The sequence below is a fragment of the Lichtheimia ornata genome (assembly GCF_029851405.1).
Source record: "Lichtheimia ornata isolate CBS 291.66 chromosome Unknown scaffold00011, whole genome shotgun sequence".
Classification (NCBI taxonomy): Eukaryota; Fungi; Mucoromycota; class Mucoromycetes; order Mucorales; family Lichtheimiaceae; genus Lichtheimia; species Lichtheimia ornata.
Genome location: NW_026695331.1, coordinates 313,036 through 327,896, shown reverse-complemented (window position 1 = coordinate 327,896; position 14,861 = coordinate 313,036). Strand labels below are relative to the sequence as shown.

General features: G+C 43.6%; 4 protein-coding genes across 4 annotated transcripts; 2 read left to right on the top strand and 2 right to left on the bottom strand.

The window, feature by feature from the left end:
* Positions 1–76: 76 nt before the first annotated feature.
* O0I10_003450 (uncharacterized protein) lies at positions 77–1,055 on the bottom strand (the record flags this gene model as incomplete). The annotated part of the gene is made up of 3 exons (XM_058483521.1): positions 77–387; positions 459–817; positions 925–1,055. 3 exons carry the CDS (start codon positions 1,053–1,055, stop codon positions 77–79), a joined length of 801 nt encoding a protein of 266 aa, XP_058345720.1.
* A 160-nt stretch (positions 1,056–1,215) lies between these two features.
* O0I10_003449 (uncharacterized protein) lies at positions 1,216–2,963 on the top strand (the record flags this gene model as incomplete). The annotated part of the gene is made up of 8 exons (XM_058483520.1): positions 1,216–1,330; positions 1,421–1,479; positions 1,584–1,650; positions 1,722–1,902; positions 1,966–2,132; positions 2,179–2,590; positions 2,649–2,745; positions 2,805–2,963. 8 exons carry the CDS (start codon positions 1,216–1,218, stop codon positions 2,961–2,963), a joined length of 1,257 nt encoding a protein of 418 aa, XP_058345719.1.
* A 1,175-nt stretch (positions 2,964–4,138) lies between these two features.
* O0I10_003448 (uncharacterized protein) lies at positions 4,139–4,564 on the bottom strand (the record flags this gene model as incomplete). The annotated part of the gene is made up of 2 exons (XM_058483519.1): positions 4,139–4,319; positions 4,386–4,564. The coding sequence occupies 2 exons, from the start codon at positions 4,562–4,564 to the stop codon at positions 4,139–4,141; spliced, it is 360 nt and encodes a 119-aa protein (XP_058345718.1).
* Positions 4,565–8,393: 3,829 nt separating this feature from the next.
* O0I10_003447 (uncharacterized protein) lies at positions 8,394–8,843 on the top strand (the record flags this gene model as incomplete). Its single annotated transcript, XM_058483518.1, has 3 exons — positions 8,394–8,402; positions 8,461–8,531; positions 8,594–8,843. 3 exons carry the CDS (start codon positions 8,394–8,396, stop codon positions 8,841–8,843), a joined length of 330 nt encoding a protein of 109 aa, XP_058345717.1.
* Positions 8,844–14,861: the final 6,018 nt, after the last annotated feature.

The window sequence follows — 14,861 nt, the reverse complement described above, 5'->3', positions numbered from 1 at the left end:
AATATGACGTGGTTTTATGTACCACCAGGAATAAAGTAAACAAAGCGTAATACACGATATACATGAAGAATGATGTCTAGGTTAGATCAATGGGTAATCTATCAAGGATAGCACTAGGTGATAATCTGAATTTCTTATGTTTGCGCTGGTCCTCGTTATCGTCATCGGCTGTTGTTACAATGGGTACATGTAAACCACCCTCTTCTTGTTCGTGTTGTTCACCTTCATCTTCTTCTTGTTCGTTTTCATCTGGCTTTGTAAGGGTAAGTTTGCCAGTACCCACACGCTCGGCTTGCCGTGCATCATGTGTGATCCATATACATGCATAGTTTTTTAAATCATTCTCAACCTTTTCAGCCGAATCTGGATCCAATGCCGAAGTTGGCTCTTAAGAAAAAGCAACATCATCAGCGTCTTTTCTCTCTCTCTCTCTCCCTCGACTCCGCTTCTTCCCTTACCATCCAACAAAAGAATCTCTGGTTTGAAACAAAGAGCAATAGCTAATGCACATCGTTGCATTTCACCTCCAGAAAGATTGGACCATTTTTCTTGAAAATGGGATTCGCTCAAGTTCCAGCGCATGCCAATTTCGATAGGATTACCAATGTTCTTCTTTTCCTTTTGGCTCGAATACTTTTTGACGAGATGGAACAAATCCATGGGATTGCCAGGATGAGCTGAAGGTCGTTGAGGAATGTACATGACTTTGGATCGCCAAATGGGCACACCATAGTCCTCGGGTCGTTTGCCATGCAATGTGGAATAGCCACTGGTGTATGGAATCAGCTCCGCTATGCATTTCAATAGGGTCGTCTTGCTATATACGTCAATCAACGTAGGACAATGTTAATGCAGCCAATCCCAACGACACAGCCTTGTCCTTTTCACACGCACCACAACCACTGTTACCACTATAACCCTTACCCTGTACCACTGGGTCCCTGCAACACAAGAATCTCGCCCTTTTTGTTCAATTTAACATTGATGTCTTTGAACAACCATCTTCCACAGTCATTCAGCCTCATTGAAATGCCATGAGCTTCAAACAGTGTCATTGTATAATGGAAAAGGGAAAAAGCAAAAAAGGATGGAGGGGAGTGGAGTGGGAGAAAAAAAAAGCTAAAAGCACCCGAAGGAGATTTAAAAGCACCACCACACCACCCCACAACCCACCCAACATTGTTTGTTTCTTGTCTCTTTTTTTTTTCTCACCCAATGTCTTCCTTTGCCATATCCCAACCAACTTGGGTGGGCAATGAGCCTTATGCCCCTCCCTCATCTCGCACTCGATCGAAGCGCAAATTAGCTGCATCTCCTAGAACACATTATGGTAAGAATATCCACGCGTCCTTTTACTTGCTGGCTGTGTGTGAATAAGGTTTCGTCGTTTTGACAGTGTGCATTATCTTTTTTTCAACAGCAGCAACAGCAACAGCAACGGTATCCCATCGACCCACGAATACCAATGCTATACGAAAGGCAAGCAGCTTTTCATTTTCTTTTGAAGCATTACAAATCCAGGGCGAAAGTGATGACGGTCCATATGTCATGTTGCATCCCTTCTCTCTCTATATCTCTCGCAGCATCCAAGCTATAACGATAAGGATGGTCATTTGATCTTTTACGCCAATACATTTCTGGACAACCGATGTAAGTTTTGGGGGAGTGTGCATCAAAAGATGAGAATGGATTTACTCATAAGTGATGACACGATTACATAGACAAGACAATCTCTATCGTGGGCAAGGGGACGTATGGTCAAGTCTTCAAGTGTTATGACGTCGTTCTCGACAAGCTTTGTGCTATCAAGGTGATTCGTGCCATACCTAAATATGTAGAAGCGAGTCGTATCGAAATCCGTATCCTGCAGACTTTACGAGAACACGATCCATGCAATCAAAAGTAAGTTTATACAATGCAGGGTTCTTTGTACTCAACCTTGGTACGTATATACATACACATTAGGAGATGCATTCAACTTCGTGCAAGCTTTCATCATGATGATCATGTGTGCATGGTATTCGACTTGCTCAAGATGTCCGTGTACGACTTTATGAAACACAACCACTTTTTACCGTTTCCGCTGTACCATATTCGATCCATGGGTCTCCAATTACTTTCAAGTGTTGCATGTAAGGACACCCACAAGCAATGTATACTTTGTCTTATTCTGCGTAGTTTTACATAGGCAAAAGTTGATTCATACGGATATCAAGCCTGAAAACATGATGCTCAAGGATACGAATAGCAAACAGCAACCATTGACTGTTTTTGACAACGAAGCCAATCAGCCAGTGACCGTGCAGCGCCAAGTGCTTTTGGATACGGATATGCAGCTCATTGATTTTGGATCAGCCACTTTTGAAAATGAATACCATTCCGCCATTGTTTCCACACGCCACTATCGAGCACCAGAAGTCATTCTCAATCTCGGTTGGTCTTATCCTTGTGACATCTGGTCGATTGGCTGCGTCCTTTTTGAATTATGCATTGGTGAACCTCTGTTCCAGACAAAGCAAGATCATCAACATTTGGCTCTCATGGAGAAAATGATCAGCCGTTTTCCTACCCACATCATGAGTCATCCAAGGTATTCTTTTTATGCCAGCGGCAAAGACAACAGAAGGCTCATGGATCAACTTATATAGGGCAAAGCGGTACTTTGACTCTAGGGGACTTGTGCGGACACCCGATGATGCTGACATTGACGACATTGAGACGATACAAATGGCCAAACCCCTTCATGTAAGTGGAATCTACAGCTATGTATATGATCTAGATGTATCTTATTTACATTCTACTAGTCTCAACTTCCACAACAAAACTCTTTGCCATACAAGCAATTTGCTGATCTCTTGTATAAAATGCTCAATGTTGATCCCAATACCCGCATCACGGCCGAACAAGCCTTGCAACATCCCTTCTTTACCCAGAAACCTGAACCCAGTTTTTGTCTTCGATAACTTTTCTCTCCCAAACCAATATATCCCTCTCTTTTTGGCTGTTCTCTTACATATAAAAATACCATGTCGATGTATTCATTAGATGGCTTTCAAACATTACTCTACCTATCTAATTACTCAAGATGGTCCTAAATCGATCCAACACCATGCTTCAGTGTCACTGTTGCTGTGGAATCCCGTAAGTTTAAGACTACAAGACCCAACAATAAAAGGTTCAATAAGATAAGAGGGATCACGCTGAGAAGAAGGACGCACTTACATAGCCGATACGGCACCCAAAGCACGATATAGTTGTCTGGTACATGCTTTTAGAACGAAGGTGAAGACGCCAATAATCGTAAACAAGAACCATAGCTTCTCCAATCGATCCACCTTGCGCATTACAGAAAAGAAGTGGAACTTCAAATGAGCTTATTTCATGTCACAGACGTCGTACCTTCCTTTTTACTTACAACTTGTCCATCACTTGCTGTAGTAAAGTCTTTGTGTCTTTGTTGACGGTACAGTTTCGAAGTTGGGATACAACGGCATCCAAGCGGTCCTCATGATCCTTAGATCGAAATCAGTGGAGCAGGTGGTGTTGACAATGCCAGGGAGCCATAGTCTACCTTCCTTTAGGTGAATGAGATTGCTTGAATAAATGAGATATCAAGCACTTACCTTGAGCTGGTATACATCGTTGTTGGAGAGCTCAACCTTGTAGAGATGATATGGTGTGCCAAAGGAGGATGCAGTTTCATCAATGGGGCAAGTCGTTATACATGTCACCGCCATGCGAGAATGAGCCGCCCAACCCAACCCTGCAGGATGCATCTCGGAAGGTAGCTACATCAAAAGACCATATGAGTATAAGCTTCATGAAGCAAGATCAGGGTTTTACCTTAATGAAAGAGCCAAACATCACAATGACAATGAAAGTAGTAGGACAACAATGAAGCACTAAAAATCATCACCAATATTAGCACTTGGATCGCTCACAAATGAAGACTATCCACCGTGATACTTACCAAGGTCTTTTGAAGGTGTCAGGAATCGAAGAGTGATATGATGGAATAAAGAGATGTGCACGCAGCATACTTGTTATATCTGAATGGTGGGCCTGGATATCTTTGTAATCAAAAAGAGTGATAGAATACTCGCTGGGGATGGCGAAGCTGATAAATAGGTGGGCTTCTTCACAAAGAGCTTTGTATTGTGTCATTGTATTCTTGGTTGCTGCCATCATAAACATCCTTCATCCATGATTTCAAAATAGCTGCTGCATGCAATGCCTTGAGCATTCCAATGTCACCCACGGCTGTGAAGCACCTTCCATCATCATCCTCAACCGTATCCACGTGATGTGATTCATCCTTCCTGTTGACGACGCGAAAGTAACCAAAGCAACATTCCATGTTTCCCCATCACTGCACTTGGTTGCACCCATCCACCCATAGCCATTGCAAGTTGGTTGAAAGATCCATCATTTGATCGCTGCTGATATCCCTTCCTTTTCCCATCCAGCTGTCGCGGCCAATCTCTTGCATGATCTTGTATCGCTTGATGGCTGATATGGCATCCCATCCATAAGAATCCGTTTGTATTGAAGCAAGTTGATACATGTAAATAAAGCTGCTTCTATACGATGACTGTCTGCTGTTGACGTAAAAAAGGCTGCAAGACATGCTGCTGTCAAGTAACTTGAGACCTTGCTGTTACGTTTGGTTGTGGCAAAGGAGCGTGCAAGAGCGTGTGTTGTAGTAGAATGACAAGGTTGTGAACGATGCTTGAGACAATGAAGTAGAGACCTCGCTAATGGCAACTGCTGTTACGATTGGTTGTAGCAGAGGAGCGTGCAGCATGAAGAAAGGCAGGTGTTGTAGAAGAGCACACACGCCATGGACTTGCCATTCAGACAAAGACAATCGGATCAAGACAATCGTAAGATTGACATGGTGGGTTGAAGCAGGACAATCGTTGGCAGGTGATAATTGTACTTGAATGAGGCAACAGGCGAGAATGGGAGGAAGACACAAGAAGCGGGGACGTGGAAGAAGTGGAAAATTAAATAGGTCGGACACCTCTTGTATAAATAAATGCATGAACACTGTACATCAAACCTTGATATTGAGATTGCCCCTCTCGAACCTAAAACTTTCACACAAGATGCTCTTGGGCATGCTGATCAACATGGTCTTAAAAAAGACCTCATGTTCATTAGAAAATATTGAATGGGACGGTGCAATGTGGGTTTACTATGTAAGTCGGAAATGGAGGTCAGCCCCGGATTCATGATTTATGGAAATACTATGTATTATCTTGGGATTCCCCATTTCGAACCTGAAACTTTGTCAGAAGGTTCGCTGCACCATGCTGATCAACTTCGTTCATTTAAAAACCATACACTTCATTAAGGGTGTCTTGAATGCGGGAGGGCCCAAACGGTGGATGATGGGCAACAAAAGAGCGGACGGCCCACCGCCCCGAAGTTGCTCACTTCCAACTTGAAAATTGGTCAGAAGGGTGCTCTCGAGCGTGCTGATCAACTTTTTCTAATAAAGACTTCACGCTTCATTTGAAAATTTGGAATGGGAGCGTCCAAAAGTTTGAAAGACGGAGACATTCGCAGGGTCTGCGATTCATTAATTTCATGTTTGCTGTTCAAGCGTAGCTCAGCCAAATCAGCTCGGATCAAGAAAGTTGAATGATGGAAATGTTGGGCTGGAGCAGGAGAATCGTTCCCATGCAGTGGATTTGGCAAAAAAGACGAATTGGAGGAAATGGCTGTTAGCTGGCAGTTTATGAGCTATTATCATAGTATGTATTATCATGCATTGATCCTTTTCAGTACCACCCAATGAGCTGTGTTACACAAAGAAGTCCGTCTGCATCATTTGCTCTATCAGGCTCAAGCTACTTCACAATGAACAAAGACCACTTCTCATATAGCATCACGCTTACAGCATATGTAAAACATAGAGGTGCCTGTATCTCTAAACTTTACAATCAAACATGGGGTCTTTAATAGAACAACCCTGCTCGGCTGGGTCAAAGGAATCATGTGTGACAGTTTCAAGATCGTGGTTGCCAATCCCAGATTTGCCCAATGTCGCAACCCGCCAAAAAGCCGTAAGTGTGATGGAGCTGCTTTCTCCTAATGGATGGTGTTGACTGCATTGACGGAAAGATGGAGAGCTGAGTGAAATGGGATGTTGTGGTTACACACACGCGTCATTGACAGGTTGCTGCACAAATGGGATGGTGATTGCCTTGAGGAAGGTACGTAAGCAGTATACAATAATGCGGATCTATCAAGGTGAGTGACTATACGCGCATACAGAGGTGTGTGCGTGCATATAATACACCCACGTTGGCTGTAGGGGGTTGAGCTGCATAAAATGATTTAAGCTGCATTGATGCGCACGGACCTACCGTACTTGGCACCGCCTCCTGCCACAGCGAGATTATGGATAGCTTGATTACCAGTGATGTGTTCTCTTGAAATCTCGAGTAGCGGTTCCTTATTGATCCAAATGTATATCATACTGCTTGTGTGCATATTCACAGCAGTAGCTGTAACAAGCGGGGTGGGGTGGGGTGCACAAATTGGGGCCACTGAGAGGAACGACAAAGAGCCCCTTCATCTTCACTCCCACTTCACAAGTAAGGTAAGCTTGTCTCCATTTACAAGCTACAACACATTAACAGCTGGCATTCCTTCCAATGGTCAACGCCAATTGGGTGAACAGGTGGTCAATGGCGACACATTCAGCTACAACAAGCACGTGCGCGATCTACCCATGACACAAGCTTCCATTCCAATACAACATGTAAGTTCAATCGCTGCAATTCCTTTTATTGTTCAAGTCGAACATTGTGGTACTAAAGTACGCGTCTAGGTTGGTGTTCTCTCGTTTGTACAAGGTCCAATGAGGCGTCGTGTGCATTCCTTACCGAGTTGTCCACAATGAGAGTTTTTCAAGACGTCTTCACTTTGCCTCTTTTGGGTATGCTGACAACAAAAGCGTGTGGATTGGGTTTGCTTGTTATCTCACATTGCGTTTATGGTAGGTTGAACATGTTGAATGATGGTAGCTCTGGCAGCAACAGGATACGGATTTCAAAACAAGAATGCTGTATGGTTGGCTCAATGGTATGCGTGGTATTAGATCTACAAAGCGAAACCTGTTAATTCACGAGACTTACAGTGAAACAGCAGCAAGACAACATGGATGGCATGGAGATACGGCTTTATTTGAGGCAATGATGCTATTGAGCAGCACCACAAGGTAAGAGTGTTTATTATGATGGGATTGGTTGGATTCAAGTGGACTTACCAAACACCATACAGTGGCAGAGCCTCTTTCGGCGATACTATTTTGATCAATCAGCACGTCGAGGATGTCATTGTATAGTACTGTGCTCTCCTGGGGAATTTTGGCCCGGAAACAGTGTGACTCAAGATGCGATGGCAAGGCCAATTTGAAAAGGCATCCGCTGTGCGCACGGCCTCCATCCAAGTATGGCTATTGATTTCCTTGCCTACAGAGAGAAGGTGGATATCTCTTATGATGCCAATTTCAGGATCCAATGAGAGCATGGTACATATGGTGGCATACCTTGGCGCTGCAGGTTGATTATTGTATTGCCTTCGGATGGTGTATTTGGTTGCAATTCCTTGTGACCACCATGGTTCAGGGCGTCGTGTGCCGTCCTTACCGAGTCGTCCACAATGAGAGTTCTCAAGACGTCTTTACATTGCCTCTTTTGCGTATGGTGACAACAAGCGTGTGGGTTGGTTTTACTTGTTATCTCACATTGCGTTTATGGTAGGTGAACATGTTGGTTGATGGTACCTCTGGCAGCAACAGGATACGGATTTCAAAGCAAGAATGCTGTATGGTTGGCTCAATGGTATGCGTGGTATTGGATCTACAAAGAGAAACCTGTTAATTCACGAGACTTACAGTGAAACAGCAGCAAGACAACATGGATGGCATGGAGATACGGTTTCCATTTGAGGCAAAGATGCTATTGAGAAATACCACAAGGTAAGAGTGTTCATTATGATGGGATTGGTTGGATTCAAGTGGACTTACCAAACGCCATACAGTGGCAGAGCCTCTTTCGGCGATACTATTTTGATCAATCAGCACGTCGAGGATGTCATTGTATAGTACTATGCTCTCCTGGGGAATTTTGGCCCGGAAACAGTGTGACTCAAGATGCGATGGCAAGGCCAATTTGAAAAGGCATCAGCTGTGCGCACGGCCTCCATCCAAGTACGGCTATTGATTTCCTTGCCTACAGAGAGAAGGTGGATATCTCTTATGATGCCAATTTCAGGATCCAATGAGAGTATGGTACATATAGTGGCATACCTTGGCGCTGCAGGTTGATTATTGTATTGCCTTCGGATGGTGTATTTGGTTGCAATTCCTTGTGATTACCATGGCTCAGGTATGTATGACTCTCATGCTTTTTGGGGACCTTTGCTGAAACGCCTACCATTATTTAGAGGGACCATTGCAGAGAGCTGCTTGTCTTTTGGTGCTTTGGAGTTTACAAGATCACAGCTATGATTGCTAAGTATTGTTGGATGAGTTTGGACAATTGTTTATGGTGCATCTTTTATAGGTGAATCATGTCAGCCATGGGGAAGTGTTTATGTCTTTGGTGGTGTCAACCTTTATTGCGTCTCGGGTGGTTGGTTACCAAGCAACAGGCGATTTCTCTGGAGAATGTCAGCCAATGAACGTCTTTTATGAGTGGATTGTATCAGCAACTAGCAACAGCATCCATATCGTTGGTTCCACATCAAGCTTTATCCCATCATCTGGTTTTTCGTTACATATCGGCAATTCGGTGGGCGTCCTGAAATGGAGTTCTCTTATCGATTGATCACATCAGCAGCAAGGAACAACTTGTATATCTTTGATATCGGCAACCTTTCGATCTTCTGGTGGTTCTGGTTATCGGCAATCCCTTTGATGGATCTCTACAACTATACGTGTCTTATGGATGGATCATGTCATCAACAAGCAATGAAGTCCCGCGTTCGAATCTTTTGTGTTCCCAAGTCATTCATGCATCTCGTCAAGGACTCCATCGTCAAGCTGCATTCCATACCCAATGAAAAAGGATTGGTATCTCATTCATATCGGCTATATCACTGAGTGTACTCCCTTCCGCAGCTAGGATGCTGGTTTGGGCTTTTCGATGGATGATTTTTCGGTTTGCATGTGGTCTTGGGCAGCACATTGGTTCGTTCTCGCTCCTTGTAAGGGCTCTTCGGCATCGTGTAAGTATGCTATCTTTGGTGGTACAAGTATTACTCAAGATTCTCACTGTATATTCACATCAAGTATCGTTCCATCGCTTACAACCTGAGTGCCACCGTAGCGGGTCTTATCAACAAGCGGACGATTGCAAAGAATCGGCTTGATTTGGATATCAGCAGGATTTCATGCATATGGCTATCATTGGTAAATAGTGGATGATCCGTCTTTTCTACAATGCCTACTAACATCCTCTTTTATTATAGTGTGCGGACTATTCAGCAAGCTACTCGTCTTCTGGTGGATTGGGATTGCTATGGATGCAGCTGCCATTGGATGTCGTGTGTTTTCGTGCGTATGGCTATCATTGGTAAATAGTGATCCGTTCATCTTTTCCACGCTTACCAACCTTCTCTTTTATTATAGTACGTGGGGTATTCAGCAAGCCACTTGTCTTCCGGTGCATTGGGATTTCTATGGATGCAGCTGTCATTGGATGCCAACATGTTTTCGTACATATGGCAATCATTGGTAAATGATGATCCGTTCATTCCTTCAACGCCTGCCAACCTCCTCTTTTATTATAGTACGTTGGCTATTCAGGAAGCTATCTGTCTTCTGGTCCTTTGGAATTCTCATGGATGAAGCTGTCATTGGTAAATAGTGATACATTCTTTCTTTCAACGCCTACTAATCTGCGATATTATCTGGGCTATTCAGCGAGCTACTTGTTTTGTTCCCTTTGGATTCATGATGGATACAGCTATCATTAGGTGTCGACAGGATTTCATTCATATGGCTACTATTGGTAATTGATGATCCAATCGTTTCTACAACACCTGCCAACCTCATCTTTTATCATAGCATGTGGGCTCTTCAGCAAGCTACTTATCTTCTGGTCCTTTGGAATATTCACGGATGCAACTATCATTGCTAAGTGTCGTTCTATGGATTTGGAGAACTGTTTACCGTGCATCTGTTATAGGTGAATCATACCAGGGTCAAGGAGCGACGTCTTTAGCATCTTCCAGTATCAGCTGGCCTTATTACATCGTGCGATGGTTCTCGTTACCGCTTAGTGGGCCCTTCCCTTTTATTGGCATCTGCAAGAACAAGCAACATCTTCTATATCTTTTGGTGTCGCCAAGCGTTATCTCGTCTGATTGTGATTCTAGTTGTCGACAATCCTTTCGATGGATATCCTCCTATATGCATGCCTGTTATCGGTGGATTATATCAGCAACCAAGCAACAGAGTCCCTATCTTAATTTTCAGCAACATTTACTCGATCCTCTCGTGGTTCTCGTTATTGGCCAATTGATTTCAGGAGCCCTCTTCAGCGGACGACTCTTATGGACGTATCACATCAGCAACAAACAACAATGTTACGTGACCTTTTGTTGCTGTCAAGGTGTATCCATATCTCATGGCATTCATCATCAAGTGTCGGTTGGAGAAACGGCTATCAGAATTAGTCACTGTGTCGACATCTCTACAGCAAGGAAACGTGTTCTGATTACTGGGTGGCATCAAATATCGTGGATTCTCATATGACACTGGCTAAGTATTGTTACCATTACCTCCAAGATAAATTAGTGATATGCAGTTTTATAGGCCCATCATTCCATCAAGCTATAATTTCGCATGCTCTTTGGTGGCATCAAAGTCTCTCCTTACAGTTGTCAATGGCGAATCCTATTGAATTGGAAGACGAAGATCAACATTTGAATTTGGGTGGGTGTCTCAGAAGCAAGCAAGCGATCTCTATCTTATAGTTGTGGTTGTCAAGGATACCGTTTCCATGGTTTTGGAAATCAGTTACCTGCAAGTCGTCTCTTTATCGGTGGATCTTCAGAGCAATGTTTTTATCGGTGCCATGGTGGATATCATTCCTCAAGTACTTGTATGGATACCTTGGACGTTCTCTTGGCAAGTCAATATCCTCACGTATGCTATTTCATCAAGACCGGATTTATTTGTTGCAGTGCATGATGTGTCTCTCCGATGACGCCAACCCAAAAAGGTCGCTTGATGGCAGCAACTACTGATATGGCGGATGTTTATTTGCTATGGGTAGAACGGGATGGTGCCTTGCTCATTTGTGTAAAGCATCGTTGGCAGCTATGATTTACATGCGACAGTGTGGTCAGCCCTATCTTGGCCCTATCAATTGCATTTAATGATTACTGCCTTAGCCGTTGGAAGTCAGACTGTTACTCAGTGGCCTTGTGGTAGATATGGGATCATGTATTGCTTTTCGCTCTTATGGGTCGGCCTCTGTTGGCGTGGGATGCTATCCTTTTATCAGACCGAACATGTTGGCTTGAGCAGCACCTGTAGAAGATGCTGTTGTTTACAATGGCAGCCCCCGTTATCCGGCTTGGTGCACCGTAGGGGAGAGGGTGACGGCAAAGCCTTCGCGTGGCCATCCTTGTCAGTACATGGGTTTCCATGGAAGCTAATTTGCCACCTTATCATTTAAATATTTTTTACGCATTCGTGAGCATCACTAACAGTACTCTAATAGCTATATCAAGTGGCCAAAAGGTACAGGCTGGGAGTCGAACCCAATGAGAGATGATGCCCAAAGTTGCACTACCTGACCAAGAACCTATTCAATAATAGCAGCATTCATTATTACAATAAACGCCTTTTCCATTGTCTTTGTTCGATGCACATACCTTTGTTCATACACATAAAGACCTTTGTTGTTGGGTTGCTGGAAAGCGAAAACCATGGTGTAGTGATTTTGAGCCGAAACAAGAAGCCAAACCAGCCAACGCCTTGATACCAACTTGCCCTCTATACAAGCTAACACGTCAATGGAACCAGTTCGACTGCAACATTGGACTCTGAATGTACCTGTTGACACCAAGTAGAGCAAGAATAGCAACGAACATGAGGAAGCAACCATGTTGCCATGGCAATAGCCAACCACCCACCACGCTCATTCCTCCACACTCACTCCCTGACAATGCATGTTCACAACTATCTTAATACCTCACAACCAACACGAGCAGTCTTAATATAGTACATTACCTTGATCCCATTGTCGTGCATTGGATAAAAGCAGAGGAGGGAGAAAAAGAAGAGAAGCGTTGTCTCAAGTCGTGGAGCTGCTGTCCCCCAAGTTTAAATCCCCTACTGCTATTACACTGAGGCCACTCAATCACCCTATACACACCATCCACCCAAACACACAACTCACTCATCACTATCATCATCACCCTCACGATAGACAATAGGTACACGTAAATAAAAGAAATGATGATCCTCACGTATAGCAAAAGGGTGTGTGCCATTTTACACTTTGCATGATAATGATGATCCAACAACAGCCATTACCTTAGTACCAGGTTAGCTCGAATCATGAAAGTTAAATGATGGGCATGCTGGGCTGGAGCAAGACAATCGTTCGTATGCATTGGATTGGACAACAAAGGTGATTGGGAGGAATGGGCTATCAAGTGGCAGTTTACAAATAACGTACCAATTTGATTCTTCTGATATTGGATGATGATGTTTCTGTGTTTGAGCGTTTTTCAGTCAAATCTCATCGCATCAAGAAAGTTGAATGATGGGCATGCTGGGCTGGAGTAGGACAATCGTTCGTATGTATTGGATTGGACAACAATGGAGAATGGGAGGACTAAGGCTATTAGCTGGCATTTTGAACTATTCCTAAGTAGTGTACAAGAATCATGCATCGCCTGTGTTGAATGACTCAAGTTACACAAACACACCCTCTGCATCTTTGACTCTCCATGGTCTAGCTACTTGACAATCAACAAAGACCACTTCTCATATAGCATCACGCTTACAAACATAAAGGTGTCTGTATCTCCAAACTTTACAATGAAACGTGGGGTCTTTAATAGAACAACGTGCTCGGCTTGGCCAACAGCACCTTGTGTGAAAGTTTCGCGGTCAATGTCGCAAACAGCCCAAAAAAATATTTTTTGGTCGTCGTCGTCGAAGAGGTCGACCCCCAGATCCAGTTTGGCTGGTAGCGACATTGCGAAATCTGGGATTGGCAAGCTTGATCATGAAACTTGATCCCCAGGTGCAGTTGGCCAAGCCGAGCACATTGCTCTAATAAAAACCCCACGTTTCATTGTAAAGTTTGGAGATACAAGTACCTTTATGTTTGTAAGCGTGATGCTATATGAGAGGTGGTCTTTGTTCATTGTCAAGTAGGTGGACCCTGGCAGAGCCAAAGATGCAGAGGGTCGTGTTGTGTAACACAGCTACGTTTGCATGAATGAAAGGGTCAATGTATAATTACTTTATGGATCATCTAGGAACAGGCATGTATTGATAGCTAACGGCCACTTTTATCCAATCATCATTGTTGCGAGATCCACTGCATGGGAACGATGCCCCTGCTCCAGACATTCATTTCCATGATTAAAGTAGGTTGATCCGAGCTGATTTGACTGAGCTGCAGTCAAAGAGAGATTGGCATCACTCTGACATAAAAGCACGCTCGATGTAGCTCAACTGATGTAATCTTGTGTGAGCGTAACTCAACCAAATCAGCTCGGATCAACCTACTTAATCATGGAAATGAATGTCTAGAGCAGGAGCATCGTTCACATACAATAGAATGCACAAAAGTTGGGAATGCACAAAAGTGGCTATTAGCTGCCAATGTATGACATAAAGTGAGTGGTTGCGTACCTGTCATGCATTGTCCCTGAAGTCCTGACTTTTTAGCTGAGTTACCCAAAGTGGTCCTTCTGCATCTTTGGCTCTGCCAGGGTCCACCTACTTGACAATGAACAAAGACCACTTCTCATATAGCATCACGCTTACAAACATAAAGGTACTTGTATCTCCAAACTTTACAATGAAACGTGGGGTTTTGAATAGAGCAATGTGCTCGGCTTGGCCAACTGCACCTGGGGATCAAGTTTCATGATCAAGCTTGCCAATCCCAGATTTCGCAATGTCGCTACCAGCCAAACTGGATCTGGGGGTCGACCTCTTCGACGACGACGACCAAAAAATATTTTTTTGGGCTGTTTGCGACATTGACCGCGAAACTTTCACACAAGGTGCTGTTGGCCAAGCCGAGCACGTTGTTCTATTAAAGACCCCACGTTTCATTGTAAAGTTTGGAGATACTGGCACCTTTATGTTGTAAGCGTGATGCTATATGAGAAGTGGTCTTTGTTTAATGTAAAGTAGTATGACTATAATATAGCAAAAGATGCAGAGCGCGTGTTTGTGTAACTTGAGTCATTCAGCACAGGCGATGCATGATTCTTGTACACTATTTAGGAGTAGTTCAAAATGCCAGCTAATAGCCCATTCCTCCCATGCACCTTTGTTGTCCAATCCAATGCATACGAACGATTGTCCTGATCCAGCCCAGCATGCCCATCATTCAACTTTCTTGATGCGACGAGATTTGAATGAAAAATGCTCAAACACAGAAACATCATCCAATATCAGAAGAATCAAATTGGTACGTTATTTGTAAACTGCCACTTGATAGCCCATTCCTCCCATTCACCTTTATCGCCCTAAACAATGCATGTGACCGATTGTCCTGCTCCAGCCCATCATTCTCATCATTGAACTTTCTTGATCAGATAGTTTTCGACAGAGCAACACTCAAACAAAGAAACATCATCCA